Source organism: Cuculus canorus, chromosome 23, assembly GCF_017976375.1.
Source record: "Cuculus canorus isolate bCucCan1 chromosome 23, bCucCan1.pri, whole genome shotgun sequence".
Taxonomy (NCBI): Eukaryota; Metazoa; Chordata; class Aves; order Cuculiformes; family Cuculidae; genus Cuculus; species Cuculus canorus.
The window spans coordinates 3,676,436-3,702,954 of NC_071423.1; the positions used below are offsets into that span (position 1 = coordinate 3,676,436).

At 50.5% G+C, this 26,519-nt stretch overlaps 2 protein-coding genes across 3 annotated transcripts in view; both read left to right on the forward strand.

Annotated features, from left to right (window-relative positions):
* Window positions 1-30: 30 nt before the first annotated feature.
* ACAD8 (acyl-CoA dehydrogenase family member 8) lies at window positions 31-7,798 on the forward strand. Its single transcript, XM_054087171.1, has 11 exons — window positions 31-163; window positions 1,805-1,905; window positions 2,308-2,477; window positions 3,229-3,338; window positions 3,619-3,695; window positions 3,976-4,113; window positions 4,558-4,693; window positions 4,793-4,890; window positions 5,092-5,244; window positions 6,114-6,216; window positions 6,993-7,798. Exons 1-11 carry the CDS (start codon window positions 73-75, stop codon window positions 7,043-7,045), a joined length of 1,230 nt encoding a protein of 409 aa, XP_053943146.1. The 5' UTR covers window positions 31-72; the 3' UTR covers window positions 7,046-7,798.
* A 1,132-nt stretch (window positions 7,799-8,930) lies between these two features.
* The window catches only part of LOC104066072 (beta-galactosidase-1-like protein 2), a 29,155-nt gene continuing 11,566 nt past the window's right edge, over window positions 8,931-26,519 (forward strand). The window contains exons 1-9 of one of the 2 annotated variants that reach the window (XM_009568630.2): window positions 8,934-9,060; window positions 13,878-13,937; window positions 15,139-15,336; window positions 16,104-16,172; window positions 16,721-16,816; window positions 18,320-18,428; window positions 18,731-18,823; window positions 22,163-22,244; window positions 24,330-24,394. In XM_009568630.2, the coding sequence (XP_009566925.2) occupies window positions 8,978-9,060; window positions 13,878-13,937; window positions 15,139-15,336; window positions 16,104-16,172; window positions 16,721-16,816; window positions 18,320-18,428; window positions 18,731-18,823; window positions 22,163-22,244; window positions 24,330-24,394 (855 nt within the window). In that variant the 5' untranslated portion in view covers window positions 8,934-8,977. Of the gene's footprint in view, window positions 9,061-13,877; window positions 13,938-15,138; window positions 15,337-16,103; window positions 16,173-16,720; window positions 16,817-18,319; window positions 18,429-18,730; window positions 18,824-22,162; window positions 22,245-24,329; window positions 24,395-26,519 lie in introns of both variants that reach the window. The other variant, XM_054086840.1, reaches the window with a different exon arrangement.

The following is a 26,519-nucleotide window of genomic DNA, read 5'->3' on the forward strand; positions in this document are numbered from 1 at the left end:
CTTCCTCCTCCTCCTCTCCGAGGGCAGGACTACAGGTCCCAGGCTGCCCCGGGGGCTGCCGCCCGCCCCGCCATGGCTGCGCGCTGCCTCCCGGCCGGGCTGCGGCGACTGCTGGTGCTGCGGGGGGCGGCGGGGCGGCGGGGCATCGCCTCCTGCATCGACCGTAAGGCTCACGGCGGTGGGGACAGGGACACCGGGGGCAGGGGACAACCCCCTCCTCCGCCATGGGGCTGCGGTGCCGCCGGGAAGGGGGCCCGAAGGGTGGGATGGTGGCTACAGGCATTCAGGTCTCTCCTCTTCTTCTGTCTCTGCTAAAGCTTCCCAAGGTGTCCAGCTTGGATGGGAGACACACGGGGTTGGCCATAGGCAGCTGGAAATGGGGGCTGCTCCGTGGTTGAAAGCAGTCTTCTGGTGGCTGGAGATGGTCTCTGGGTGCCAGAATGGGAGCTTTGTCTGAGCCGGGCTCCTATGGGATTCCTGAGTGCTTCCAGGATGGGTGGGGAAAGAATGGGAGCACCTCTGAGAAGGACTTGGAGTGCTCAACATGAGCCAGTAATGTGTGCTCACAGTCCAGAAACCAGCTGTGTCCTGGGCTGCATCCAAAGCAGTGGGACCAGCAGGGCAAGCAGGGGATCCAGCCCAGCTGCTCTGCTGTCCTGAGACTTCACCTGGAGTCTAGTTCTGGAGTCCTCAGCACAGGAAGGACATGGAGCTGTTGGGGCAAGTCTAGAGGAGGCCACGGAGATGATCCGAGCACTGGAGCACCTCCCGTACGAGGTCAGGCTGAGAGAGTTGGGGTTGTTCAGTCTGGAGAAGAGAAGGCTCCAGGGAGACCTTAGAGCAGCTTCCAGTACCAAAAGGTGCTCCATAAAAGCTGAGGAGGGGCTCTTTAACAGGGAGGGCAGGAAAAGGACAAAGGGAAGGGTTTTCATCTGAAAGAGGGGAGACTGAGATGAGATCTTAGGCAGAAATGTTTTGCTGTGAGGGTGAGGAGGCCCTGGCCCAGGTTGCCCAGAGCAGTAGTGGCTGCCCCACCCCTGGAGGGGTTCCAGGCCAGGTTGGATGGGGTTTGGAGCCCCTGATCCAGTGGGAGGTGTCCCTGCCTATGGCAGAGGGTGGGACTCGATGGGCTTTGAGGTCCCTTCCAACCCAAACCAGTCTGTGATTCTGTGATTCCCAGATGAATCGCACAATTGTTTAGGTTGGAAAAGACCTTTAAGACCATCAAATCTGTTTTGATGCATCCAAATGCAACCATGTTTAGGACGGAAATAACAGCATCCCTATTAATTTTAGGAGAGAAGCTAACAAAGCAATGTTGAATCCAAGTGCAAATGAAGCGGGAGTTTTCATTTGTGGGATATAACCAAAACTTCAGACCCTGTTTCCAAAAGGCTGCTTTATTCATCGCTCACTTTCTAGTGTCACTTCTTCGAAGGCCCAGGGCTGTTCCCTTGCATTCCTGCAGACCTGGTGAGATGGAATGACAGCTGTCTTGGAGTCCAGGCAGTCCTGGGAACCGTTCCAGGCCTGTTCTCTGTCCTAGTCTTGTAATGCAGTTAGTGTTGAGTAGGCAGGGGTAGCTGGGACTTCAGGTTTGTTTTGTCCTGAGAAAGCTCCATACCGAAGCCTGCTGCACAGTTTGTGACGGCCCTGAGGAACAGAGAAGTGGTCTCTCTAGCAGAGACCCTGAACTGTTTCTGTGAGTCAAGGGATGCTTTGGAATTGTTTGGGGCGTAGCAGAGCTGGTAGTGCTGGCCGTCCAGCAACAGACACATGTTCTGATCTCTTCCTGCTTTTCTAGCATCTGCTGGCCTGACTGAGGAGCAGAAGGAATTCCAGAAAGTTGCCCTTGATTTTGCTGCCAAGGAGATGGCTCCTCACATGGCTGAGTGGGATGAAAAGGTACGACACCCTCAAGAGGGTTGTACTGCTCACTTTTTCCTCCCTTAGGCTGTTAGGATCCTTGGGTCTTATCAGTGGGGTTCCTGCCATAGCTCCTCAGTGCTTTAATCCCATCTGTAGAGGTTTCCTTAGAAGCCGCTGCTGTATCTGGAGTGGCAAGCCATCAGAAATTCCTTGAAGCTTTCTTAGCCAGGCTGTCCAGTTATCTGAAAACCTGGATTTCCTCCTGAAGGTGGAATGTATCTGCCTGTATAGCCACCTCTTCTTGAACCCACCCCATTAACTTAAACTTAGCAGGCGTTTGGGACTGGACTTGGTAGCCCAGGTGTACCAGAAGGATTGAATATTGAGATTGAATTAAACATGAGTATTCATTTGCGATGTCTCTACCTGTCCCAATAGGAAATATTCCCTGTGGAAACAATGCGGAAGGCAGCCCAGCTAGGATTCGGTGGGATCTACGTGAAACCAGATGTCGGTGGCTCTGGATTGTCACGACTTGACACCTCCATAATCTTTGAAGCTTTATCAACTGGATGCACCAGCACCACTGCTTACATGAGCATCCACAAGTGAGTGTGTCAGCTAGGCTGAAAAACCCAGCGGTTGTGTGGGCTCTAAATCCAGCTGGAGACGGCTCTGGTGGTGCTCAGTTAGGACCCCAAGCAGACGCATCCCTGTGAGCAGCTCTTGACAGCAGTAAACAAACAGGCTACAAAAACTGAGATGCCACCAAGAAGTAATTTTAGCTTTGTGGCATGCAAGATGGGATTAAGTTCTGGATTTTGTTCCCTGCTCTTGCACTTTAAGCTGTCTATAGATAGTAACCTGCCTGGAAAAAAGCCTTTGTGCTTTGGTCACACCATGACAGAGGCGCCAGCTGATACTGAAGCCCTCTCCTGCTTGTACAGACATGTCCAGTGGTGATCTCGCTTTCCACAATGATGGAGCGATGATGCCTCCTTTTCCAGGTCTAGTTTTCCAAAGAGACAAAGGGTTTAGTGCTGAGGGGAATGGTGAGGCTGTTAAATGAGAACCTGATGTTCCACAAGGCAGCAGGTCAGTGGGGAATGGAAAGCATAGCCTTCTTCCCTGTGGCACCCAGTTTTGTTCCCTCTTGGTGTGCGTGGGGGCAAGTGGAAAGAGGGCTGCTGCCATGGCTACCTCAGATTAACTGCAGCAAGGGTGGAACAATGCGCTTCCAAGCCTTGGTGCTTCTGGCTGAACCCCATGGAGCTTTGTTCTTCTGTTCAGCCAGGGATGTTCTTGTACAAGTTGCTTGTGTTCACATACTGTAACACTACCCCTTCTCTCCTGCTCCAGCATGTGCGTTTGGATGATCGACACCTTTGGCAATGAGGAACAGAGGCGCAAGTTCTGCCCATCGCTCTGTAGCATGGAAAAATTTGCTTCTTACTGCTTGACTGAGCCAGGTGAGCATCCTCAGCCAAGAAATCTTCTCCCTTCCTTCGCTACTAATGTGGTTTAAGTGGACATGAACATTGCACGGACTTGGAGATGAAGAGTTTCTTTTCATGTTCATTTGGGCAATCACTGGAAAGTTTGGAAGGGGCAGGTGGTGGTTGCTGAGATGCTTGTGGTACAAACCCAAGTGTTGTTGGGTATGATCCCTGGGAGAATTCCGAGGCTCTGGTGGAGTTCCCAGGCTCTGGACCTGCTGCTTCACTGGCTGCTTCCTTCCCTTTCCTGCAGGAAGTGGAAGTGATGCAGCTTCCCTGCTGACTTCAGCTCAGAGGAGAGGGGACACCTACGTCCTCAATGGCTCCAAGGTACCTCCTTTGCTCCTCCTAAAGCTGCTGGATGGCACTGCATGCACAAGGGGGTTAGGTCTTACCTTACCTTACCATTCCCTGCTATCTCCTCATCTCTGCGTATTCCCCCATGGTAGGACCTGCTCTGCAGAGCATTCAGCAGAGCTTAGGACAGTTGGATCCCTAAACACCTCCTAGTCATGGGGTCTTTGTCCCTCTGTCATTGCACCCCAGCTGCTGCTGCAGGCTCAGAGTTAGCCTATGGAATCAAATCCTTCCTTCTTGTGCCCTTCCGCAGGCCTTCATCAGTGGAGGAGGTGACACTGATGTCTACGTGGTCATGTGTCGCACGGGAGGCCCAGGTCCCAAGGGCATCTCCTGTCTGGTGCTTGAGAAGGGGACACCAGGGCTCAGCTTTGGGAAGAAAGAGAAGAAGGTAAGAGGCTTGAGTTTTACTTCCTGTGTGCTTGAGGGAAGTGCAGGACAGACCGTTGCATCTGTGCAAAGCCTTAGGGATGTATTCTTGGATGTGAACCAGAATCCCAGCCTGCTGGGTTTTTTCCGAGCCAAGTTCAGCTTTGGTGAGGTTTGCACAATGTCCGTTTGCTAAACAAAGGATTTAGGGAAGGGATGCCATCCAGAGGGACCTTGACAGGCTGGAGAGGTCCTACACCTGCATCAGGGCATTTCCAAGCACAAATACAGGCTTGGAGGAGAATGGATGAGGAGCAGGCCTGAGGAGAAGGCCTTGGGCTGCTGGGGGATGAGAAGCTCCACGTGAACCGGCAACGTGCACTTGCAGCTCAGAAAGCCAACTGCATCCTTGGCTGCATCCAAAGCACTGGGACCAACAGGTCAAGGGTGCCCTGTTTTTTCCCAGGTGGGCTGGAATTCCCAGCCAACTCGGGCTGTGATCTTCGAGGACTGCATTGTTCCTGTTGGCAATCGGCTGGGAGCTGAAGGGCAGGGCTTCAACATCGCCATGAAGGGACTAAATGGAGGCAGGATAAATATTGGTAAGACAGGCAGCTGGGGGCAAAGGGAAGAGGGCAGGATCTTGTTGCCCTTCTGCTTTATCTTCATATTCATGCTGTGTCATTGGCTTCTCCCACCAGCTTCTTGTTCATTAGGAGCTGCTCATGCCTCTGTTCTTCTGGCTCAGGAACATCTCACTGTCCGCAAACAGTTTGGAGAACCTCTAGCAAACAATCAGGTAACCTATGATCTTGGGTTCGTTCTCATCTTGGTCTCCCCACTCACTTCACAGGGTCTTCCCTGGAGAAGTCAGGAACATGCTTTTTCCTTGCTAAAGAAACGTGTCAGGCCTGAGAGCTGCCTAAAAGCAGTGAGATGTGGTCCAGGATCCAGGCCTCTCCAGAGATGCTGACCCAGTTTTTCCTCTCCTGCCCGGCAGTACCTGCAGTTCAGGCTGGCAGAGATGGCGACACGCCTGGTGGCAGCGCGGCTCATGGTTCGCAATGCAGCGCGGGCACTGCAGGAGGGACGGGAGGATGCGGCCGTGCTCTGCTCCATGGCCAAGCTCTTTGCTACTGATGAATGCTTTGCGGTAGGTTACTCAAACCTCTGTCGGCATCGTAACTGGAAGCTTGGAGACCTCTCCTGGTGCCCAGAATGTCAGAAAGAAGTTGGACACTGTAGTTACCCAGACCCAAGCACATTTATTGAGCCAGAAGACCCATTTTTCATCATGTGGAGGATGCAGCATTAGCTTCTCCACAGTTCAGGCCTCCAGTGCTTTCTAGGGAATCACAGAAGGCTACAGGACAGGGAGGAGAATAATTTTATTTTCAAGTGATAATACGCATGTTACATGCTGATCACTCCTAGGTAACAAGTGATCTTTCCTAGACCACTGAGAAATAAAACATTATCACAAGATGTCTCTGAACAGAGAAGGAGAAAAAGAAAGGGAAAGAAAATCTGTGCCGTCACCCTTCCTGGATCAGGGTAATTTAGAAGCTACTATATTTTCTCAGCACTTTTTTTTGCTATCTATTATGTTTTATGCCCCAAGCTGTCAGAAAATGACACATGGAGTTGTGTTTTGATAGAAACTAGAGCCCTAACGAGACGCCTCGCCCGATGACCACTAGATGGTGATCTGGCGGTTTGGGTTTTACAGCGGCAACACCACAGAAATGCAGCAAAAATTTGCCTTAGTAAAGTCAAGTGTTACCTGGAAATTTCTGAGCTATCATGTTCACCTTAATGGTGCACTTAAGTAACGCGATAGCACTGAGAGCAGCACGCATGGGGACCAAGAGCGCCTTGCCATCAGACCAGACTTTGTTAAAGAGATGAGATTAGGTGATCAGAAAGGAATGAGCCCAGGTTCCTGGGTTCTTACCGAGTTTCTGTTGCTGATTTGCCTTTGACACCACACAAGTCACTTCAGCAGTGATGTTATCTTCTCAGATCTGTAACCAGGCTCTGCAGATGCACGGTGGCTACGGCTACCTGAAGGATTATGCTGTGCAGCAATTTGTGCGAGACATCAGAGTCCACCAGATCCTGGAAGGTAAAAGACGCTCTTACTAGCAGTGACTTGGAAGTGACGCCAGGAGGGAACAGTCCCTCCAGAGGCCCCCACCTTCCCACATGACTCTGATTCTTGGATTTCAGAATCCTGTTATGCTCTGAGCATGAGGTGTCCGTGGATGTAATGTTTGTGAATCCCCTGGCCCAGAGCTCTCAGTCTGATGAAGCAGTTCCTGTGTATTTTAGGAGTCTGACAGCAGGGGGGATATCCAGTTGCATGTCGACTTCCATCCAACAGACACATGCTGACACTCCCCAGCAATTCCTTTCCCATGATTCCAGTCTATTGTCACTCCTTGACATCTTGGAGTGGCCTTTTCTAATCTCACTTCGGCCTCCTAAATATGTTTCCCCCTTTGAAATCCCTTTACCTTCTCAGGGTACCTGAGAAGGGACATGCTCTTTCCAAGACTGATTGGGTCTTTCTTTCCCTGTGTTGTGTATGTGTTAAATAGTAAAGCAGAGAACTCGGATGTTGGTATATATCCAGTTCTTAATGCCTGGTGCTCTCATCCTCTCAATGCTCAAATGAACAGAAGCATCAGCACCTACCACTTTGAAACATTTCCCGAGCAATGTACTGGCACTTGGCAGTTGTATTTTGGCCCAACACCTCCAAAATATTCCCTCAGCTGGTGGCAAGATTTTTTCTGTGCTGTAAACTGCAGCTTAGGGAAGAATTTTCTTTGTCTTCATTGGGTGCAGAGTTGGACCATCTCCTAACTGTCTTTCTTTTGCACCCTTGTCCTGCTGCAGGTACCAACGAGGTGATGCGGATGATTGTTGCCAGGAATCTGTTACAGGGTTGAAGCCAGGAGTTAGACTCACGCCTTAAATTCCTTCATCTGTCACAGCTTGGTTTGTTTCACTCCCCTATTCACCAGCTCTCTCCCTGGGAGTGGAGAGGGGGATACTCTGATGGAAACAGTCTTTCTGTCTTACACTGACTGGGAGCACAGCTGGATGCGACCCACGTGCTGTCGCAGCTGCACCCCGTGCCTGGCAGAGCTGCTGTTCCCTGAAGATACAAATTACAGTTGTGAATATGAGTCTCTTTCTCCAAACCCTGATAACGGGCTGTTTGCCACCTGTCCTTCTCAGAAACACTAGACCTGTTGGACATCTCTGCTGAGCCACTGGCATGGGAATTTCAAGCAGAGGTGGAGGTGAGATCTTTAATTCTATAGAACTGGTTGCTCTGCTTAAAACCTGTCCTCCTGGGTGCTGGGAAGAAGTTTGCTGCCAGTCCTGCAGTTCTAACACTTGCGGAGGTTGAATTGAGGAGCAGGGTGCCTCTCCTTTATCCAGAAGCACTCTCTCTCTTTTTTTCGGCACACGTTTTCTAAGGTACTCAGCATTCTTTCTCCTTGTTCCCACCACAAATTGGTGCTTCATCACAAGGAAGCCTTTGCTGCGCAGGGGAATCAATCAAACCCCACAGTCCTGCCTAGAGACTCTTGTCTGAAATCAATACAATGTTGGGGGAGTAGAAACGTTAAATTAAACTGGGTTCCCCTCAGATTTGGAATCAATAAAGCAATGATGGCAACTCTACAGAGTTGTGACCACTTCCTCCTGTGGTATTCCAGGTGTTTAACTGGATCTCAGAGCAGCTTTTTGAAGCACGAGTTGCACAGAAGCTCAGCTTCTGAGATGTTCCTAGTTTCAGTGTCGCTGCTGGCTTCTCCAGAGGATCCAGCTCATCTTTTCATTCTTGAATGCCCAGTATGTGGCAGGGAATTATAGGTTGGTTTGGGTTGGAAGGGACTTTAATAATCATCCAGTTCCACCCCCTGCCATGGGCAGGGACACCTCCCACTGGATCAGGGGCTCCAAGCCCCATCCAACCTGGCCTGGAACCCCTCCAGGGATGGGGCAGCCCCCACTGCTCTGGGCAACCTGGGCCAGGGCCTCCTCATCCTCACAGGAAAACATTTCTTCCTAAGATCTCATTTCAATTTCCCCTCTTTCAGCTGAAAACCATTCCCCTTCATCCAATCTCTGCCCTCCCTGATCAAGACCCCCTCCCCAGCTTCCCTGCAGCCCCTTTCATTACTGGAAGCTGCTCTAAGGTCAGCCTGGAGAAGAGAAGGCTGCAGGGAGAACAACTCCAACTCCCAGCCTGTCCTCATACAGGAGGTGCTTCAGCCCTCACATCATCTCCGTGGCCTCCTCTGGACCTGTTCGAACAGTTCCATCTCCTTCTCTTGTTAAGGACTCCAGAACTGGACGCGGGGCTCCAGGTGGGGTCTCGCAGAGCGGAGCAGAGGGGCAGAATCCCCTCCCTCGCCCCCCGGTCCCTCTGCTCTGGATGTAGCCCAGGACTCGCTGGTTTCTGGGCTCTGAGCTCACACTGAGCCTCTCCTCTCCAGCACCTCAAGTTGTCAGGGCTGCTCTGACCCATTCTGTGCCGTGTTGTGCCGGCATTGCCCTGCCCCGGCTGCAGGACTTTGCCCTGGGCTCTGTGGAGCCTCCTGGCAGCGCCAGAGCAGGGGGACATCGCCCTCACTGCCCCCCTCACCGGGTTTCCCTCCCTAATGAATGAGGCAGCACCCCCCTTCCCCCCCGCTTTGACTGACATGGGCGCGCCCAAGCCGCACCGACCAATCAGAGGCGCCGCAGCGAGCGAGGGGCGGGGCGGGGAGGGCGGAGCGGCCCAAGGCGACGGCGGGGCGGGGGGGGTGGGGGGGGGGTCGGAGCGCGGCGGGGTCGGTGCCGGTAGCGGCGGGGCCGCGGCTGCCATGTGGCCGTGCGGGGGGCGGCGGCAGCGCCGGCTCGGGGGCTTCGCTCTCCTCCTCGGGGGGCTCTGGCTGCTGCTGCGCAGGTGAGAACCGGCACGGCCCCCAAGGGGCGTGGGGAACCACCCGGGGATGCTCGGGGTACCAAACCGGGGGGAGCAAACAGGGATAACGGGGGGGACCAAACCGGGGAGACCGACCCGGGGATGCTCGGGGCACTGCACCGGGGGGATCGACCCAGGAATGCCTGGGGCACCAGACCGGGAGGACCAAACCGGGGGGACCAAACCGGGGATGCTCGGGGCACTGCACCGGGGGTACCAAACCAGGGGGACCGACCCGGGGATGCTCGGGGCACCACACTGGGGTTACTGACCCGGGGATGCTCCGAGCACCAGACCGAGAGGACCGACCCAGGGATTCTCGGGGCACCGGGAGCATACCGGGGTATCAAACCAGGGGGATGCACCCAGGGATACTGGGGGAACCAAACCGGGGGTACCAAACCGGGGGACCGACCTGGAGATGCTTAGGGTACCGCACCGTGGGGGGGGACCGACGCGAGGATGCCAGTGGTACGAAACCGGGGATGCTCAGGGCACCAAACCGGAGGGGACCAAGCTGGGGATACGGGGAGTGTTGGGGATACCGAGGGCACCACACCGAGGACCGCACCAGGGGTACCTGGGACACCGCCCCGGGGACACTGTGCTAGGGATACTGGGAATACTGGGAGTACCGGACCGGGGACACTGCACTGGGGATGCTTGGGGTACCACACCAGGATTACCGGGAGCATCACACCTTGGATATTGGGGGCACCACACTGGATATGCTTGGGGTACCGCACAGGGATTACCGGGAGCATCGCACTGGGGGCACTGCACTGGGAATGCTTGGGGTAACGCACTGAGGGTACTGGGGATACTGGGGTCACCGTACCGGGATACTGAACTGGTGTCACTGCACTGGGGTTACCAGGGTATTGGGGCCACCGCACTGAGGGCACCGAACTGGGGATGCTCGGAGTACTGCACTGGATTAAAAGGGGTGCCTGGGGTATTGCACTGGGAGCACCGCACTGGGGATACTGGGAGTACTGGGGTCACTGCATCAGAGATGCTTGGGATACCTTAACGGAGGTAGTAGGGGCATCGCACTGGGGGTACTGAACCAGGAACACCACAGTGGGGATCCTGGGGGTACTGGATGCATGCTACTGGCAGCACCACACTGGGAATACCAGCGGTGCTGAGCTAGGGACATCTCATTGGTGTCACCGCACCAGGAGTACTGAACCGGGGGGTACTACGAGCAGCTGGGGCTGCCCCACAGCATGAACCTGCTCTCTGGTTGTGTTTGCTGTCGTTCCGGGCTTCCCATTAACCAGGAAAAGGGTCATTAACTTTGTGCTTCCCTCTGGCTGCCTGGGAAATTAATGGAGCCAGGCTGGATGCAATCCAACATGTTCATATCAGTCCCTGACGGAGAGCATCCTCCAGTGGGATGGAGCGTGGGAAGCACCAGGGAGAGCAATGCTGCCTCCACGCAGGAATGGTTTAAAAGCTGTAAATAAATGTTCCGAGTAGTACACACAACTTCTTGTCTATCATAAAAAGTAATGGATAAGGGAAGAGCAATTGCCAGCGCTGTAAATCAGGCTCTGCGTTAGGATAATGCCATCCCCACCGACCTTGGCTCTTGCCAGGCTTTGCATCATCGCAGCCCTGATGGATAATGTGGATCGATCGCTCACTCAGATGCAAGCCAGCGCTGAAGCTGCCCCACTTGCACCAGGCAGTTGTTTTTCTCTCTCTTTAGCCTGCTTCGGGTCTGGTTCTGACCCTGCTCTGGGTTCAATTCTGTCTCCGCTCTGGGTCCAGTTCTTCTTACTCCAGTTCTGATTCTTCCTGCTCCGTGTCTGGTCCTTTGCTGTTCCTCATCTGGTTCTTCTCAGTTCTGTGTCTGCTTTCCTGTTCTGGATCTACTTCTTTCCTCTTTTGTGTCCCTGCATCGTTGGTGGCAGTGAGGACTGGGCACCCTGGTGCCCAGCCAGCAGTGGTGACCACCTCTCTTTCACATGAAGGAGAGCATGAACGCTTTCCTCCAGGTCCCGTTTGTGCACTCCAGGCCAACAGCCATTCCCATGTAGCCCACCCTCAATACCAAGAAGCTATTCAAGGTTCTAGCTTCATTCCTGCGTGGGTTAGATCCTGTTCCTTTGGAGGGCAATGCTTCTCTCATCTCACGTTCTGGCCAGAGGTGTCCACACAGCACCTTCTTCCTGCCACGCAGCAGGAGATCTTCCGTCCCTGCAAAGTGCGAGAGATAATATTCAGGTGAGGGAAGATGTAGTTGGTTCTTACTGCTCAGATCCTTTTTATAACCTGGATATTTTATAACCGGTTCTTAAATTCATGGTAGGAAGTTACCTGATCCTCAAAGCTATAGGAAAGCCTTGATAAATCTTTGCTTAATTAGAAGCAAAATTCTTTTGTAGCTGGCATTGGGTCTGTGCCACGTACGTTCTTAGCAGAGGATTATTGCAAACCGATACCGGATAAAAGCATGGAAGTCTGTCTCCTGTACAAGTGTATCTATCCATATCTGTTGGTACCCGGTGATTTTCTCTGTGTCCCCTGAGAATAAACTGTGCTACAAAAGCAGGGATCATTATCCCAGCCGGGTTGGATGAGAGGACCTTGGCAAGTGGAGGCAGCTCAAGGCTTTCACTTTCCTCTGGCCAGAGGAAGCCTGGAATAGACAGCAAAGCCCCCCAGGGCAGGTCTGAGTAGGGCTTAGGGATTAACGGTCAAGTCCCTAACGCCCTCTGAAGCCGTCCTTCAGCATTTCTGAAGCAAGCTAGTGGTCTCCATGCTTTCCCCCCCGTTCTGGTGTTCTTCTGTTCCATTGGCTCTTTCTGCCAGCTGCTGTGTCCAGGGGGGAGGCCAACTCCAAAGCTCAGTCTCCTGGCTTATGCAGAGAGGACTTCAACAGGGCTTTTGTTTTAGAGGCACGGATGCCCTAGCGCAGCCGCCTGGTTTAGCAGTTGATGGCGACTTTCCTGTTCCACTTGGAGTGTTTTGCATTTCAACTTCTAGAATCATAGAGTCAAAGAATGGTTTGAGTTGGGAAGGTCCTCAAAGCCCATCCAGTTTCACCCCTGCCATGGGCAGGGACACCTCCCACTGGATCAGGGGCTCCGAGCCCCATCCAACCTGGCCTTGAACCCCTCCAGGGATGGGGCAGCCACCACTGCTCTGGGCAACCTGGGCCAGGGCCTCCCCACCCTCACAGCAAAACATTTCTGCCTAAGATCTCATCTCAATCTCCCTTCTTGCAGCTGAAAACCATTCCTCCTCATCCTATCCCTGCCCTCCCTGATCCAAAGCCCCTCCCCAGCTTTCCTGGAGCCCCTTTCAGCACTGGAAGCTGCTTTAAGAGCCTTCTCTTCTCCAGGATGAACAACCCCAACTCTCTCAACCTGGTCTTGGATGGGAGGTGCTCCGGTCTTCTCGAGATTGTTTTGTTAAGGACTAACTTTCCCAGCCCAGGTAGCCAGTAACCTTCAGCAAAGACACAAAAAGATTCTTTGCCACTTGTGCTGTCATTATAGAAGAGAGAAAAAATCCACCAGGAGCTGAATATTGTTCTCCTGGCTGGACTCAAAGCTGTGGAAATCCAGTGTGGAGTAACAGGTGGAAGCTCTGCTGAGTCACGGAAGTTTATTGCGGGAGAAGTCACTCAAACAGAAACCAGTGAGAAGTGTGGGTTTGAGATATCCAGGAGAACCTGTAGAAAACATTGGGAGCCTGGAGGCTTCCTACCAGTCCTCCTTGGTGAGAAAAAAACTCTGGAGCTGGGGAGTTTCAGTGTTGGAAACTTGATGGAACCTTGCCAACTAAGTTATGCCCGGGATTAAGACGATGAGCTTAAGTGATTTGTTTATTTTTATCTGGCTACGTGTGCTGCCCAAGCAGAGCCTTCATTGTGGCACCCGTGGCAGTAAGCAGGAGTGGTGTGTGCAGGGGTAATTTAGGGCTTTACCTGGCTCAGAGACAGATTGGAAACTAAGGTTTTTTTCCCGTCTTAATCTTTAAACTTGGTGCTTTGCATCTCCCAGCCCTGCTGAGCTCTCCACCTCAGGCTTCCCACCAAGCAGTAGAAGATGGAGCTGCAGTTTCAGGGTCTGATTTACAAACGCTGCAACGTGCGAGATGTTGTTGGGGCAAGGAGCCATAGGATGTCCTGCAAGTCGATTGAGAACAACTTCCTACCGCTCATGGCTGTTCCCTGGGAGCAGTATTGCCATTTCCCAGCCTCCTGTCATCATTCTTTGGCTGTACCTGTTTCTTGTGTAGATGAGCGTTTTTGATGCTGCTCCTACTCAGGCAGCCACCTTTTAAATACGTCAGTTCATAGAATCGTAGGATGGTTTGGGTTGGAAGGAACCTTAAAGCTCATTCAGTTCCACTTCAGGGACACCTCCCACTGGATCAGGGGCTCCAAACCCCATCCAACCTGGCCTGGAACCCCTCCAGGGATGGGGCAGCCACCACTGCTCTGGGCAACCTGGGCCAGGGCCTCCCCACCCTCACGGGAGAACATTTCTCCCTAAGATCTCATCTCAATCTCCCTTCTTGCAGCTGAAAACCACCCCCTGTCATCCTATCCCTGCCCTCCTTGATCAAGAGCCCCCCTTTTAGGTATTTTGTGTTTATATCTCTGACTCTGAGCTGTGCTACCTTCATGAAAGCTCTGCTGTTACTGCACCACATTCCGAATGGGTTACGTTATGATCTCCTTGCTCAGCACTATTCTTTGCCAAAGGTTTGATAGTAAAAGCTCGTGGGTCCTGGCTGGCTGAAGGCAGGGAATATCTAATCCAGACTTCCTTTTCCAGGTATTACCCATGCCTGCTGCCGGTTGTTTCCGAGCCCTGTGAGAACGCTGTGGTATACAGGTACCCCCTGTGCTTGTCAGCCACCCCGTTCAGTATCCTGGAAGCCTTAGATTTAGTTCCTTTGTAGTCTCCTTGTCTCGTGCCGAGGCCGGGTGATGCCGCAGGCTCCTGGTTAGCAACCCCTATCAGCCGTGAGCTCTGAGAGTCCTCTGCTAATGCCCGCTCTACGCTAGTATAGCAAACAGCTCAAGGCTGAGGCGTTTCCCTCTTCTCCGAATATGACATTTTGCTCAAACGTGTGGGTCGCTCTTGTTTTCATGCAATGGGAATTCAGTCCTCGCCTCTGGCTCTGAAAACATCTTGGAGGAACAAGCTGCTATTGTCTAACCCTGCTGTGCGCTCGGAGTGGTGGTTCTGGATGGTGGCAGGGTAACGCCTTTGGGTCTGGGCGAGTTCGGAAAACGTGTTCCCAGTTTGGTTGGAATGAACTGGGAAGCTGTGGGAGGCAATAGGAAGCAGTTTCTTGTGGGCAGGAACCAACCAGACTGGAGCTGTGGTGGTGTGAGTATTGATGCTGGTAAGCACGCTGGAACCCGGCGTCTCCTCTGCTCCAGTCCTTTTGGCAAATAACACATTAAGAGGTTAAACTGTGCACTAATGTTGGTAAGTTTGTGATGACAGCAGACCTCATCTTTCCTGAGGGATGAATGTAGCCCAGTTTTCTTTAAATTAAGGAAAATTTCCTGTTCACAGTGAGGATCCCTTGTTCTTTCCATGCATTGAGCTGGAAGGTTTTGGAGACCACAAGGTGGTTGGGGTCGCAATAGCGTGGTGCAGCCGCTGCTGGAGTGAGGAGCTGGAAATCAGCCGGCACATGTCATCCTGCTGCAGAACAGGGAGAACTTAAGTTTCCGAAGTTATGGAAGCGTTTGCTCGTATTGTGAGTGAAAACTTCCCCAACCTGTATTTTCAGCACGTTGGTTTCACGCCGGAGCAGTGCAGGGTACGGCAGAGTGGCTCAGGGTATTCAGGGTGGAGCTTTTAGGGAAGTGATTATTAAATACGTATCATGGGTAAATCTTCCGTCTGTTTTATCATCTTCTGACAAATCTATGTGCTCTGTACGACAGAGCATGGTTTCATTAAGAAGTAGGAAGGTCAGAACAGATCCTGCCAGGCAGGGTGAAATGAGCAGCCTGTCTTAGGGGACAGATTTCCGTCCTAGAGACTGAATGCTGATATGTCTTTCCTTCTCTTCTAGGTTTAACTGGAGTGAGCTGATCCCTCTGCAGCTATGGGGGAGGACCCTAGGCTTGCAGACAGAAAACTCGCAGTTCCTCCTGGAAGGCATGCCGTTCCGCATATTTGGAGGTTCAATGCACTATTTCCGAGTTCCCAGGCAATACTGGGAAGACCGCATGCTAAAAATGAAAGCGTGTGGCTTGAACACCCTCACCACGTAAGTGTCCTCACTCCTTGGGGTCCGTCACACGTACCTTCCCACCTCTCCCCTCTTCCACAGTAGTTGGTAAGACCTTGTAGTTAATTCCAGTGGGCCATAACGACATCTTTTTGTGTTTGTTATTGTGGGAAAAGGTGCAGGAAAGAGTAGTGGGGACTCGTGTTTTGTTTAACCATCACACGCTGCAGCGCCCCCAAGTACCGATTGGAAGAGATAACTGTCGGATGTACTGGAAAAACTGTCTGATGTACTGGGAAAGTGCTTTCTTGATGCTGGTGGAAGGGTCTGTCTCTGAAAGGGCCATTCAGCACGGTGGGATTTGGGAGTTCATAGAATCATAGAATGGTTTGGGTTGGAAAGGACCTTAAAGCCCATCTGGTTCCATCCCACTGCCATGGGCAGGGACACCTCCCACTGGATTCAGGCTGCTCAAGGTCCCATCCAGCCTGGCCTGGAACACCTCCAGGGAGTTGCTCTGGGTTGGAGAATGAAAGCTGTACTAGGAGAGAGACCGCATGTGATGGTCTTGAGAAACGCGGATATTGCAGAGTACAGAAAAAAGGTGCAACAAGATAAGGGCTTGTCAGGAAAATAAAAGAAAGGCACAAATAATGTCTAAGACACTTGGAGTGTGGACACACAGGAGTCTCTGGGTCTGTTACTGACTAGCAAAGGGAGTGCATTGGTATTTTTTTCTTCTGTGCTTCACAAACGCGGTGCTCTTTTCATTCCTTCCCTTCCACTGCCCTAACTCTGCCTTTCAGGTATGTGCCGTGGAACCTCCATGAGGAAGAAAGAGGGAAGTTTGACTTCAGCCAAAACCTGGATCTAGAGTATGTGGTACAGACAGCTTTCTTATGAAATATTCAGGTTTGGAGGGGAGGGTGTGCCTTTTGGTTCTGGGTGAAGATGTCATGTCCAGCTTCTGAAGCAAAGCGAATACTTTGATCAGGTGGTGGATCGTAGAATTTTAGAATAGTTTGGGTTGGAAGGGACCTTAAAATCATCCACTTCGACCCCCTGCCATGGGCAGGAACACCTCCCACTGGATCATGGAACCCCATCCAACCTGGATTTAAAACCTCCAGGGATAGAGTGTCCACGACTTCTCTGGGCAACCTGAGCCAGGGCCTTCCCACCCTCGCAGCAGAAAACTGTGCTTCAGCTCTTGAATTGTGGAGGTGATCAGATCAGATGGAGATTCATTCCTTCCCCTGCTTTCTGGAGTCCTACGAACTTACAGCTTTAGTACCAATCCAGTATAGTTGCTCTATTCTCTTCTGCTTTTGGTATCTAAATCTCACATTTAGATGTGTGTGTTAGGAGTGCATGGAGTGGGGATTCTGCAGTCCGATGATAATTGCACTTTGTGGATCTCTAGGGCCTTCCTTTCACTGGCAGCTAAAAATGGACTGTGGGTGATTCTGCGTCCTGGACCTTATATCTGCTCGGAGTGGGACCTTGGCGGGCTGCCCAGGTGAGTCTGTAAATAGTTCAGTTGAGGCAAGCGTTCGGGACTGGAAAAAGAAAACAACAAACCTCTTAATTCTACAGTTGAGTTTCCTTCAAAGATTTAGACTGGCTGGCTCTTAGTTAGGAATATTTATTTCCTCTGTCCCCAGTATTTATTTTCTGCATCCTCAAAGGAGGCAGATACTCATGGAGCTCTCTTAAGCAGTACAGATAGCAAGTCTGGCACAAGAACATTTTTTGAGTGGTTATTCTTTAACAATCGTGTTATGGCATAGCTAAATTCCATAGAATCATGGAACCCCGTCTTCTGTGGCTGATGCAGCTTGACTCTATTTAATATGAACAGTAGTATTTGCAGCTTGATGTAAGAATTTGCTTCTTCTTGGGTCCATTTAAGTCCTGCTAGAACTTAGATATTACACATCTAGCAATGATAAAGACCATAACTTTTCCAGGGTGCTGTTTATTTTCCTCTGAGGCACTCCACTTGCTGGTAAGAGGCTTTGAGAGCTGCGTTGAATACATCAGCCTTGAGACTTGCCTGGTTACTAGATCCCAGTGGAACCGGTACCAGGTTACATGCCACTTGTTTTCTGTACCTTCATGGAGCGTAAACCTCAGTGGGGATGTTTTACAGAGTCTGGGGGTTATTTCTTTTAGTCTTTTCATTTTTCAGGGAGTTTGGGTGCAGAACTGCGAGGGTGTCAGGGACCTGTGTGGCTCCTTGAGAGCAGAGGCAGTGGCTCCACATTAGGTTGTGAAGAGCACACGTCTGGTCAGTTGTTGCCTCATCGCCTGTGTGGTTTTTTTTCTTATCAGACAGATAAAAGATCCTGATAAAGAACAACAGATAAAGAGACAATGATTTTGTAAGGCCACCAAGCTGCCTATAGCAAACAGAAGCTGAGTCATTCAGAACCCTGGAATTAGTTAATGCCTCCTTTTGCAGAGACAAGGAAGGCACAAGCTCACTCTGCTTCTGGTGTTACAGCACTGCTTTGTTCTGCTCTTAAACAAATCACTCTTTTCTGTGTTAACCCCAAACCAGTGAGTGAAGTCTTGTAAATCTGCACTAGAAACCATGGGAACAATTCTTGGAAGCTTAGGTTTGAGCGATGTCTGGGGCTTTGTTGAGGGAGCACTTGGTTGCAGGTTGTCCTTCGGGATTCAGGAAACTCCAGAGTAACCTTTGGAGCAGTAAGTTTAGCCCTTGGAATCTTATTGGGAAAGCTATTGAAGGTAGCTTAGGCTCAAAATACAGAACACAAAGAAGGGAACAGCTTGGCAATTGCAGTCTGGGCTCCTTTAAAAGCGTGAGTGCTGAGCATCCTGGTACGGTGTCGTGCACTTGCTCTGGTGTTGTCCACACCTGCACCGTGGGCTTGGCCACAGAAAAGTCAGTGGTTCCTACCCAGATGTGATAGGATGCTGGTTGGGTGGTGATACCTCTGGCAGCCTGGACTGGGCAGGAGACTCCGACACATTCTCTTTGCTGCTTTTCTCGTAGCTGGCTGCTGCAGGACCCCGAGATGCAACTGAGGACAACATACAAGGGCTTCACAGAAGCTGTGGATGCCTACTTTGACCATCTAATGCCTATTGTTGTCCCTCTTCAGGCAAGTACAATCCATGTCCCTCTATGTCCGTGCATAGGGACTGTGAACGAGTGAGTGTGAGCTGTGTGTAATGGCAGCAAGCAGAAGCAGTAACAAATCTACCAGCTTCACTTTAGGAGCTGAGGTGAACTGTTATGCGTGTCAGCTATCCAGATGTAGTCATTCAGACTTTGGGAGGACGAGAGAGTGGAGCTGAGTCCGTCTGAGACTCGTGCATCTTTCCTGCAAACCAATATCACTGTGATTTTTGTCCCTCTGATTAGAAATCATGGTGAAGAACATCTCCCTTTTGTTCCCAACAGTACAAGAAAGGAGGCCCCATCATTGGAGTCCAAGTGGAGAATGAATATGGTTCCTACGCCAAAGACCCCAACTACATGACCTATGTTAAAATGGTAATGTTAGCATGTTTACTCGTTTCTGTGGTGAATCTTCCCCATAAAGCACCTTCCTTTTAGCATTTTATTTCTTCCGAAAAACTTTTGAGCATGACTTCAGAACCCCCTGAAAGCATCAGTGCGTAGTCCAGCTGTGTTTCCCTTGATGCTTCCTGGAATGAAATGCTGAGAGATGGGATGTGGCTCTCAATACTGATAAGCCTGTGTCCATTTGTCCTCCGGAGAGGAGAGTTGTAGGGAAGTGGGGGAGCATCTGTAATACACGGCTGGCCCTGAAGAAGCTGTCTCCTGCTGGTCCTGTTTTGCTTCTATTAGATGACTTTAGAGAAAGGTTTCTCTCTGGTGACTTTCCTGGGGGGAAGGTTTATGCGAACAAGCCTAAACTTGTGTGATCTGGAGCTCAGCATCGGGCAGGTTAATTTGCCGATGCCTCCTTTACACTTGCCAAACAGAGACTGGACTGTGCCCTGGCTCCTGGCTCTGAACTGAGCGATAAAGAGTTGGCCAGTGCCCGAGGAGGCCAGGTTATCCTGCTGGATCTGATGTGAGTCTGACTTGTTCCTTTGCCCCCGATACAACTGCAAGGCAGACGGTTAACAAGATCTGCAGTGCATCTTACAAGGTTCATTGTTCGGTTTCTTCTCACCTAACATAAGAGAGGTTATGCACCCAGTGCTGTGTACATGCTTTATGTTGTGTGTTCCCTCCTCGCTGCTACAGCATTATCGGATCCTTCTGAAACCCTTCGGGTACCTCAGCTTCACCCTGAGGTTCGCTCTGGCTCAGGTGGTCCTGTTGTTCAGGGTATACAGAGGCTCTTCAAGCAAATTAATGGTGTGGAAGGAGTCTGGATCTGCTTAGAGCTGCTCCTGCACTAACTCCATCTCGTGGAGTGATTTGGCATTGCTTGGAAGGTTAAATACGAAGTGTACATACTAACAAGTTAGAGTTAATTGCCAACCTGAGCTGATCATGTCAAAAATTGCCTGTTTAATCTATGTGCTCTCCCTCCCTGTGCCCCACCAGTGGCCAGCAGAAAAGCAAACGGCTTTCAGAGCCCTAAACAGTGGGACGCAGAGACTCTGTTGTGTCTGAATGACGTGCCAACTTGGTGCTAGCTTTTCCATATCTCGGTCGTGAGCGAGCTTGTGATGTTTCCTGGGCTTGTCTGAACAGATGAGGTTTCCCTGCCAGGCCCGTGGGTGGATTTTTGCAGTGCTGTTTTATCATGTTCTGGTATTGCGTACAACTTACCTCCGAGAAAGGATGTTCTAGTGGTTAAAGATGAAAATGTGGGAAAGCAGGATCTGCAGGGCTTCCTTTTTTGGTTGGAGCGAGATCTAATGTGAGGTGGAGCTCCTGGTCTTTGTTCTTGAGCTTTGAATGGGGCGAGTTGATTAATTCAGATCTGCACCCAGCGTATATGGTGATGGTGCAATTCTCCTGGAATTAAGACTCATTAAAGAATCCTCACAGCTCACACCAAACCTGAAATCCCTGTCCTTATCTCACTCTTTTGGTCCAGTGCCTTTGCCTTCTGAAACATCTAGGCCAGGAAAGGGTGTTTTCCCCCCTCCCCAGGCAGCGGGTGAGCTGGGATTAGCCAGACACACACCTGTGCCTGTCTCGGATGCTGTTTCTATTCCTGGTTTCTCTGATGCACCCTGAAATCCTGTGATGCATTTCAATGTGTGGCAGCTCTCTGCTGTTTCTCCGTCTTGCACTTAGATTCTAAAGGAGGGGAAAGGAACTTAGTACTAATGCAGTGCTCAAAGAATTATCCTAATAAAATTGGTTGGAAATTCTGTTTCCCTGAAATGCTGGATTTTGTCAGATAGCAGCATCTGTTCAGGTATCGGTTTAGTGATGATTGGTTGATAAACTAGCCAGGGTTTTGATGACATCTTAGGCAGAAATGTTTCTCTGTGAGGGTGGGGAGGCCCTGGCCCAGGGTGCCCAGAGCAGTGGTGGCTGCCCCATCCCTGGAGGGGTTCCAGGCCAGGTTGGATGGGGCTTGGAGCCCCTGATCCAGTGGAAAGTGTCCCTGCCCATAGCAGGGAGTGGAACTGGATGGGCTTTGAGGTCCCTTGCAACTCAAACCATTCCATGATTCTTTGAACTCTGAGTTGGGTTTGTTGTTGAACTCTGTTCTGGGCAACAGGCAAAGAGTTCTTTAAACACTCAGCAGACATTAACTACCCGGGTAACTCCTGTGCGAGCTGGTGTCCTTCTCACCATCTTTACAGTAAGTAATTTAGAATTGTGAGCTTGTTTCCAGAGCTCCTTGAAGCTGAAGGCACGAATTCCAATGCAGGTCCGGTGAAAAGAGGGGTTAATTTGTAACTAGGGTTTCCTAATCTCTCCTTCAAACATTAGCTACTGCTCCGTAAAAAAAAACACTCCAGGAGAATGATCCTGATGGGAGGAACCTTCTGTGTGCATATGCCTTTTCATAGACTCATAGAACCATGGAGTCATTAAGGTTGCAAAAGACCCCTAAGACCATCCAGTCCAACCATAAGCCCAACCCCACCATGCCTGCTAATCCACGTCCCAAAGTGCCATGTCTACATGTTTTTTGAACCCTTCCAGGGATGGAGACTCCACCACTGCCCTGGGCAGCCTCTGCCAGGGCTTGACCTCTCTTTCAGTAAAGGAATAATTCCTGATACCCAACCTAAACCTCCCCTGGCTCATCTTGAGGCCGTTTCCTCTTGTATAGGACCTCCTTTCAGGGAGCTGCAGAGAGTGATGAGGTCTCCTCTCAGCCTCCTCTTCTGCAGGCTAAACAACCCCAGGTCACAAACAAGGTTTTCAAAACCTTAGGATGCTATTCCATACAGTGCTGTGATACTGAAGAACCAGTAAATTCATTCAGGCTTGATTGTTTTGAGGACACAGGTATCTGAGTTGTCCCGTGTTGGCATTCCTTGCAAACCATCTATTTTCATCTTTCACCTTCTTTGGTTAGTCAGGAAGGGGGAGCTGCTTGTCTTTCTCTTCTTCCACCTGAAACCCTCTTTTGATAGAAAGCAGTGAAGTTATTGATTAAACTCAGAAGATAAAGATAAGAGCCTTAAGTTTGTTGCGTCAGTGAGAAACTGATCCAGCTTTCTAAAACAAAATAGGATTTTTCAGTTGTCTTTAAGTTGGAAAAAGCAGGCAGGGAAGCTTCAGGGAGGAATGGGAGATGTCACAGAAATAATATTTCTTACCAAGCCACTACCAGATTCAAGCTACCCCCAGAGAAGTGATAATGTACTTTAGTGCTTTAGTATCCTGACAAATGCTCACCTCAGCCTGGTATGACAATGTTTTTTCCTCTTTTTAATTCAGGCCCTGTTAAACAGAGGGATTGTGGAACTGTTGATGACCTCAGACAACAAGAACGGGCTGTCCTTTGGCTTAGTGGAAGGAGGTAAGCGCTTGTAGGAGAGCAAGGTAAGGCAGTGGTCTTTGTCTGGAGCAGCCGATGAGATGTAGTTTTTGAATGAGAGCAGTGCACTTCATTCCCTGAGCTACACCCGTTAACTGAGCCCAGAGGAGGCCATGGAGGTGATCTGAGGGCTGGAGCATCTCCTGTACGAGGACAGGCTTTGGGTTGGGTTTTTTCAGCCTGGAGAAGAGAAGGCTCCAAGGAGGCTGTATAGCGACCTTCCAGTACTGAAAGGGGCTCCAGGAAAGCTGGGAAGGGGCTCTTGATCAGGGAGGGCAGGGATAGGATGAGGGGGAATGGTTTTCAGTTGCAAGAGAGGAGATTGAGAAGACATCTTGGGAAGAAATATTTTGCTGTGAAGGTGGGGAGACCCTGGCCCAGGTTGCCCAGAGAAGTTGTGGCTGCCCCAACCCATCTCCTCTTGTTTTTATACGACAGTACCAAAGAGACAAATTCAGTTCCATGGCCTTTCACCAGCACGGTGTTCTCAATCATACTGTTTTGGAGCGCAGCAGTTTGCAGCCGTGACCACACAGAGTCACTCTCTCCCTACCAGCACGCTGACTCACAGAAGGGCTGGTGCGGAAATCCCTCCCTAACCCTCCTCATCATCTGTGGGAATGTTTACTGCCTCAGAGCTGCTCCTTGTTTGGAGTTGTCTTTTCCAGCATGTCGCATGCTGAGAGCTCTTTGATACCAATTTGCCTCTTAGATGTCATAACAATCTGCTCATTAGAGTCAACGTGTCAAGTCATCAGATGCGTGGCATAACTCAGAGCAGGGTAGCAGCAAGGTGGTTGTGAAGGCACTAAAGGAGAGAGAGAACAAAACCCAGTGTAGAAATGGGTTAAGAAAATAGTAGTCTCTGTAACAGAGATGAAAACTGATGCAATCATTTTTGTTCTGTCCATCAGTGCTGTGCTGATTTCTTCTCCAGAAGCATTTGTAGGTTCTTGTTGATGCCAGGAGCAGTCTGGTGCTCTGCAGGGGAAACTCTGTTGCGGCAGGACCTGAGGCTACAGTGTTGTAGAATCATAGAATACTTTGGGTTGGAAGGGACCTTAAAGATCCTCTAGTTCCTCCCCCTTGCCATGGGCAGGGACACCTCCCACTGGATCAGGGGCTCCAAACCCCATCCAACCTGGCCTGGAACCCCTCCAGGGATGGGGCAGCCACCACTGCTCTGGGCAACCTGGGTCAGGACCTCACCACCCTCACAGGAAAACATCTTTTTTCCAAGATATCATTTCTATCTCGCCTCTTGCAGGTTAAAACTCTTCCCACGCATCCTATCTTTGTACTCCCTGATAAAGAGCCCCTCCCCAGTGAGGGAGAGGTATGATCAGTGTGACTGAGGGCCAGAAAAGGATGAAAATGGTTCAAATATGAACCAGGGACTGGGACACTGATACCAGATGAGTGTCTTCTACTGCATCGGGTCCTGCAGACAGGTCTTCCCACTCCAGTGCTTGAAGATCCTGCAGTGATTTTTGCTGTACACGCAGCACACACAAACTGGTTGCCGGTTCCCCCATGGTGCGCAGGCCAGAAGCGCAGATAAGTCTTCCAATTACAGTTTCTATCTGGTTCATTTGTACTGTGGTTTCTGTCACCCACCCCTACAGACATGACAAGCTGCGAGATATTGCCTGGGTAGTGAGTCCTGCAGCTAAAGCCTGGGAGATCAGTGTGGAATCCAGATATGACTTTCTAATAATAAGTTTGCCTTTATGTGGTGCCTTTTATCTGAAGATCTCCAAGTGCTTTACAGCCTCTAATTAAAGCTTGTGACACCCCGTGAGCTGCTCTGAAGCTTTCTCTTTCTAGTATCTCTGAACGTTATTGCTAAAAAGATGGCCTGCAAGGATTCCACGGAGTGCTGGCGTCCGGTTAGATTCTGCATGTGAAGTGAAGACTTTGATGGGAAATTTCCAAGGAGGGTTTATTGGTGGTTCAGAAGATGTTCCAATTCCCTCTGAATGTGTGCTGGGCTGATGCCTAAGGAGACGATCCCCTGAGTATTTTGTACGTGTCTCAATTAATAAAACCTTTTTGTTTTCCCGACAGCACTGGCCACTGTTAACTTTCAGAAACTGGAACCTGGGATACTGAAATATCTGGACACAGTACAGGTAAGATTGATGCAGAAAAAGCTTTGTTGACCTAGATTTTCCAGGACGGTGTTAGAACTGAAGTGCTGATAGTCTTTGGCCTTCAAATGCTGGGTGCTGCTCTACTTCTGCTTCTTTCAATCATCTCCAGCACCTCATTTCCACATAGATATGTGAAGTTATATTAAAGGTGTGATGTGCAGCGGAAAGTATCGGCTCCGCTGGGTGTTTGGTCCTGTTTCTCAGGATGTGCAGCAGAACTGGGCAGAGGAACACTTGGATGGCAGATGCACTCCACAGTACTTTGACCATCCATCTTCCACAGGACACAATCCCAGGCTCTTCCTGCCTTCACTGCAGCCCAGCCTACCCGGCAATTAGCAGCCCTCACTGCTGAAAAGTGTGATGTTGCTTCAGCATTTTTAACCCCCTGTGCTGTCTGAGATGTGAATCAGGGACAAGGAACTGCCTGATGAACACTTGATGCGCAAAGTACCTTGATTGCGTGATGAGAGAGTAGTGAGGGAACAACAAATCTTGCTTTCTAGTGACAGGTTCTGTCTTTGCATCCTGTCCTTTTCTGTCCCGGTTGCTCTGCTTGCTCCAAATGTCAGCCTGGAAAGATGTGAACAACTGACATCTGCCCCTGGCCGTGATCGATTCTCTTTTGATCTCTTCCTTTGGCTTTTGCCTGGACCACGAGAGGAAACCTTGCTGCTGGCATGCCGAACCTTGAATCCTGCTGCTTTATTTTGTTTTCTTTTCCTGTACCGAGGCTCTGCTGCATGGAATTTCACCTTCTTTAGGTCTTAACAGAATTCCCCAACCCCTACAAATGCCCAGAAGGCTGCCCCTTCCCCACCAGCCGAATGCAACGCATCCCAATAAAAGCAGCTCCTCCTTTGCCACACTTTCTCATTACAAGATAGGAAGCCTGTCATTTGTCTTTGTAAGGATTATGAAGCTATGTTATCTTTTCATTGTTTAATGTCTTTTATTCCAGAGGGTGATAAAACTCCTTTCGTTAACTCGTTTACTGGAGGTGGATTAGTTAAACATATTTCCAAGAGCTGGTCTGAGCCTGGAACAATTAGATTATTACAGGCACCTGCAGTTGTTTTCTCCTAATGAAACATGAGTTTCTTTAATGCCACTTACCTTGGCTATTTCATGTGGCATCAGACAAAGCCTCAATCAAATAAAGGACAAAATTGCCTTGACTAGAAATAAATACCATGAGGAGGGAGTGCCAGGCAGGCTGAGCACACGCTGTCCTGTCCGGTGTGATGGGACCCGGTGGAATTCAAAGGGAGTTGGCAAGCGATGACAAATGGGAAGCAATTGCTCTCTGTGCAGAGCCTTTTTTAATGAAGACCTAATTCCTGCAAAGGCTAATTCTTTCCTGCCAACACCATATGCAGCATTAAAAAGGCATTAAGCCGCTAAGGTCTGCTGTTCCTACCTTGGCAAGCTCTGGCTGCAGTGCACCTGCAAACTCTCAGCTGGCAGTGGCGGCGCCGATAAGCAGACATTTATAAATGTGTATTTATGGCAGAAGCTAAACTGTGGCTGTTGGTTTGTCTTTTTGCTACATCTCTACCAAACAACAATGTCCAAACCTGTTTGGTATCACCCGATTGTGTGCCGTGGTTTTTTGCTTTCTGCCTAGCGGAGTTCTTCTCTGCTTTGCTCCCTGTTCTGGGCATTGCTGGCCCACAGCATCGTCTTCCTCACTTGGTCAGAGGTCCTCAGCTGCTTTTTTTTATGCTGACTTGGGAAGAAAACACTTGTATGGTGTGACCAGCGGGAGCAGGGAAGGGAGCATCCCCTGTACTCAGTGCTGGCGAGGCCACACCTGAAATCCTGGGTTCAGTTTGGGTCCCTCAGTCCAAGAAGGACATTGAGGGGCAGGAGCGTGTCCAGAGAAGGGAACAGAGCTGGGGAAGGGGCTGGAGAACAGAGGTTCCAGAAGCAGCTGAGGGACCTGGGGCTGTTTAGTCTGGAGAAGAGGAGGCTGAGGGGAGACCTCGTCATTCTCTACAACTGCCTGAGAGAAGGTTGTGGTGAGGTGGGTGCTGGGCTCTTCTCCCGAGTACCAAGTGATAGGATGAGAGGAAATGGCTTTGAGTTGTACCAGAGGAGGTTT

Coding starts and splice junctions, on each gene's coding strand:
- ACAD8 (XM_054087171.1), top strand. CDS start 73: ATGGCTGCGCGCTGCCTCCCGGCCGGGCTGCGGCGACTGCTGGTGCTG. Junction 3,339..3,618: donor TTACTGCTTGACTGAGCCAG/GTGAGCATCCTC, acceptor CCTTTCCTGCAG/GAAGTGGAAGTGATGCAGCT. Junction 4,114..4,557: donor TTGGGAAGAAAGAGAAGAAG/GTAAGAGGCTTG, acceptor GTTTTTTCCCAG/GTGGGCTGGAATTCCCAGCC.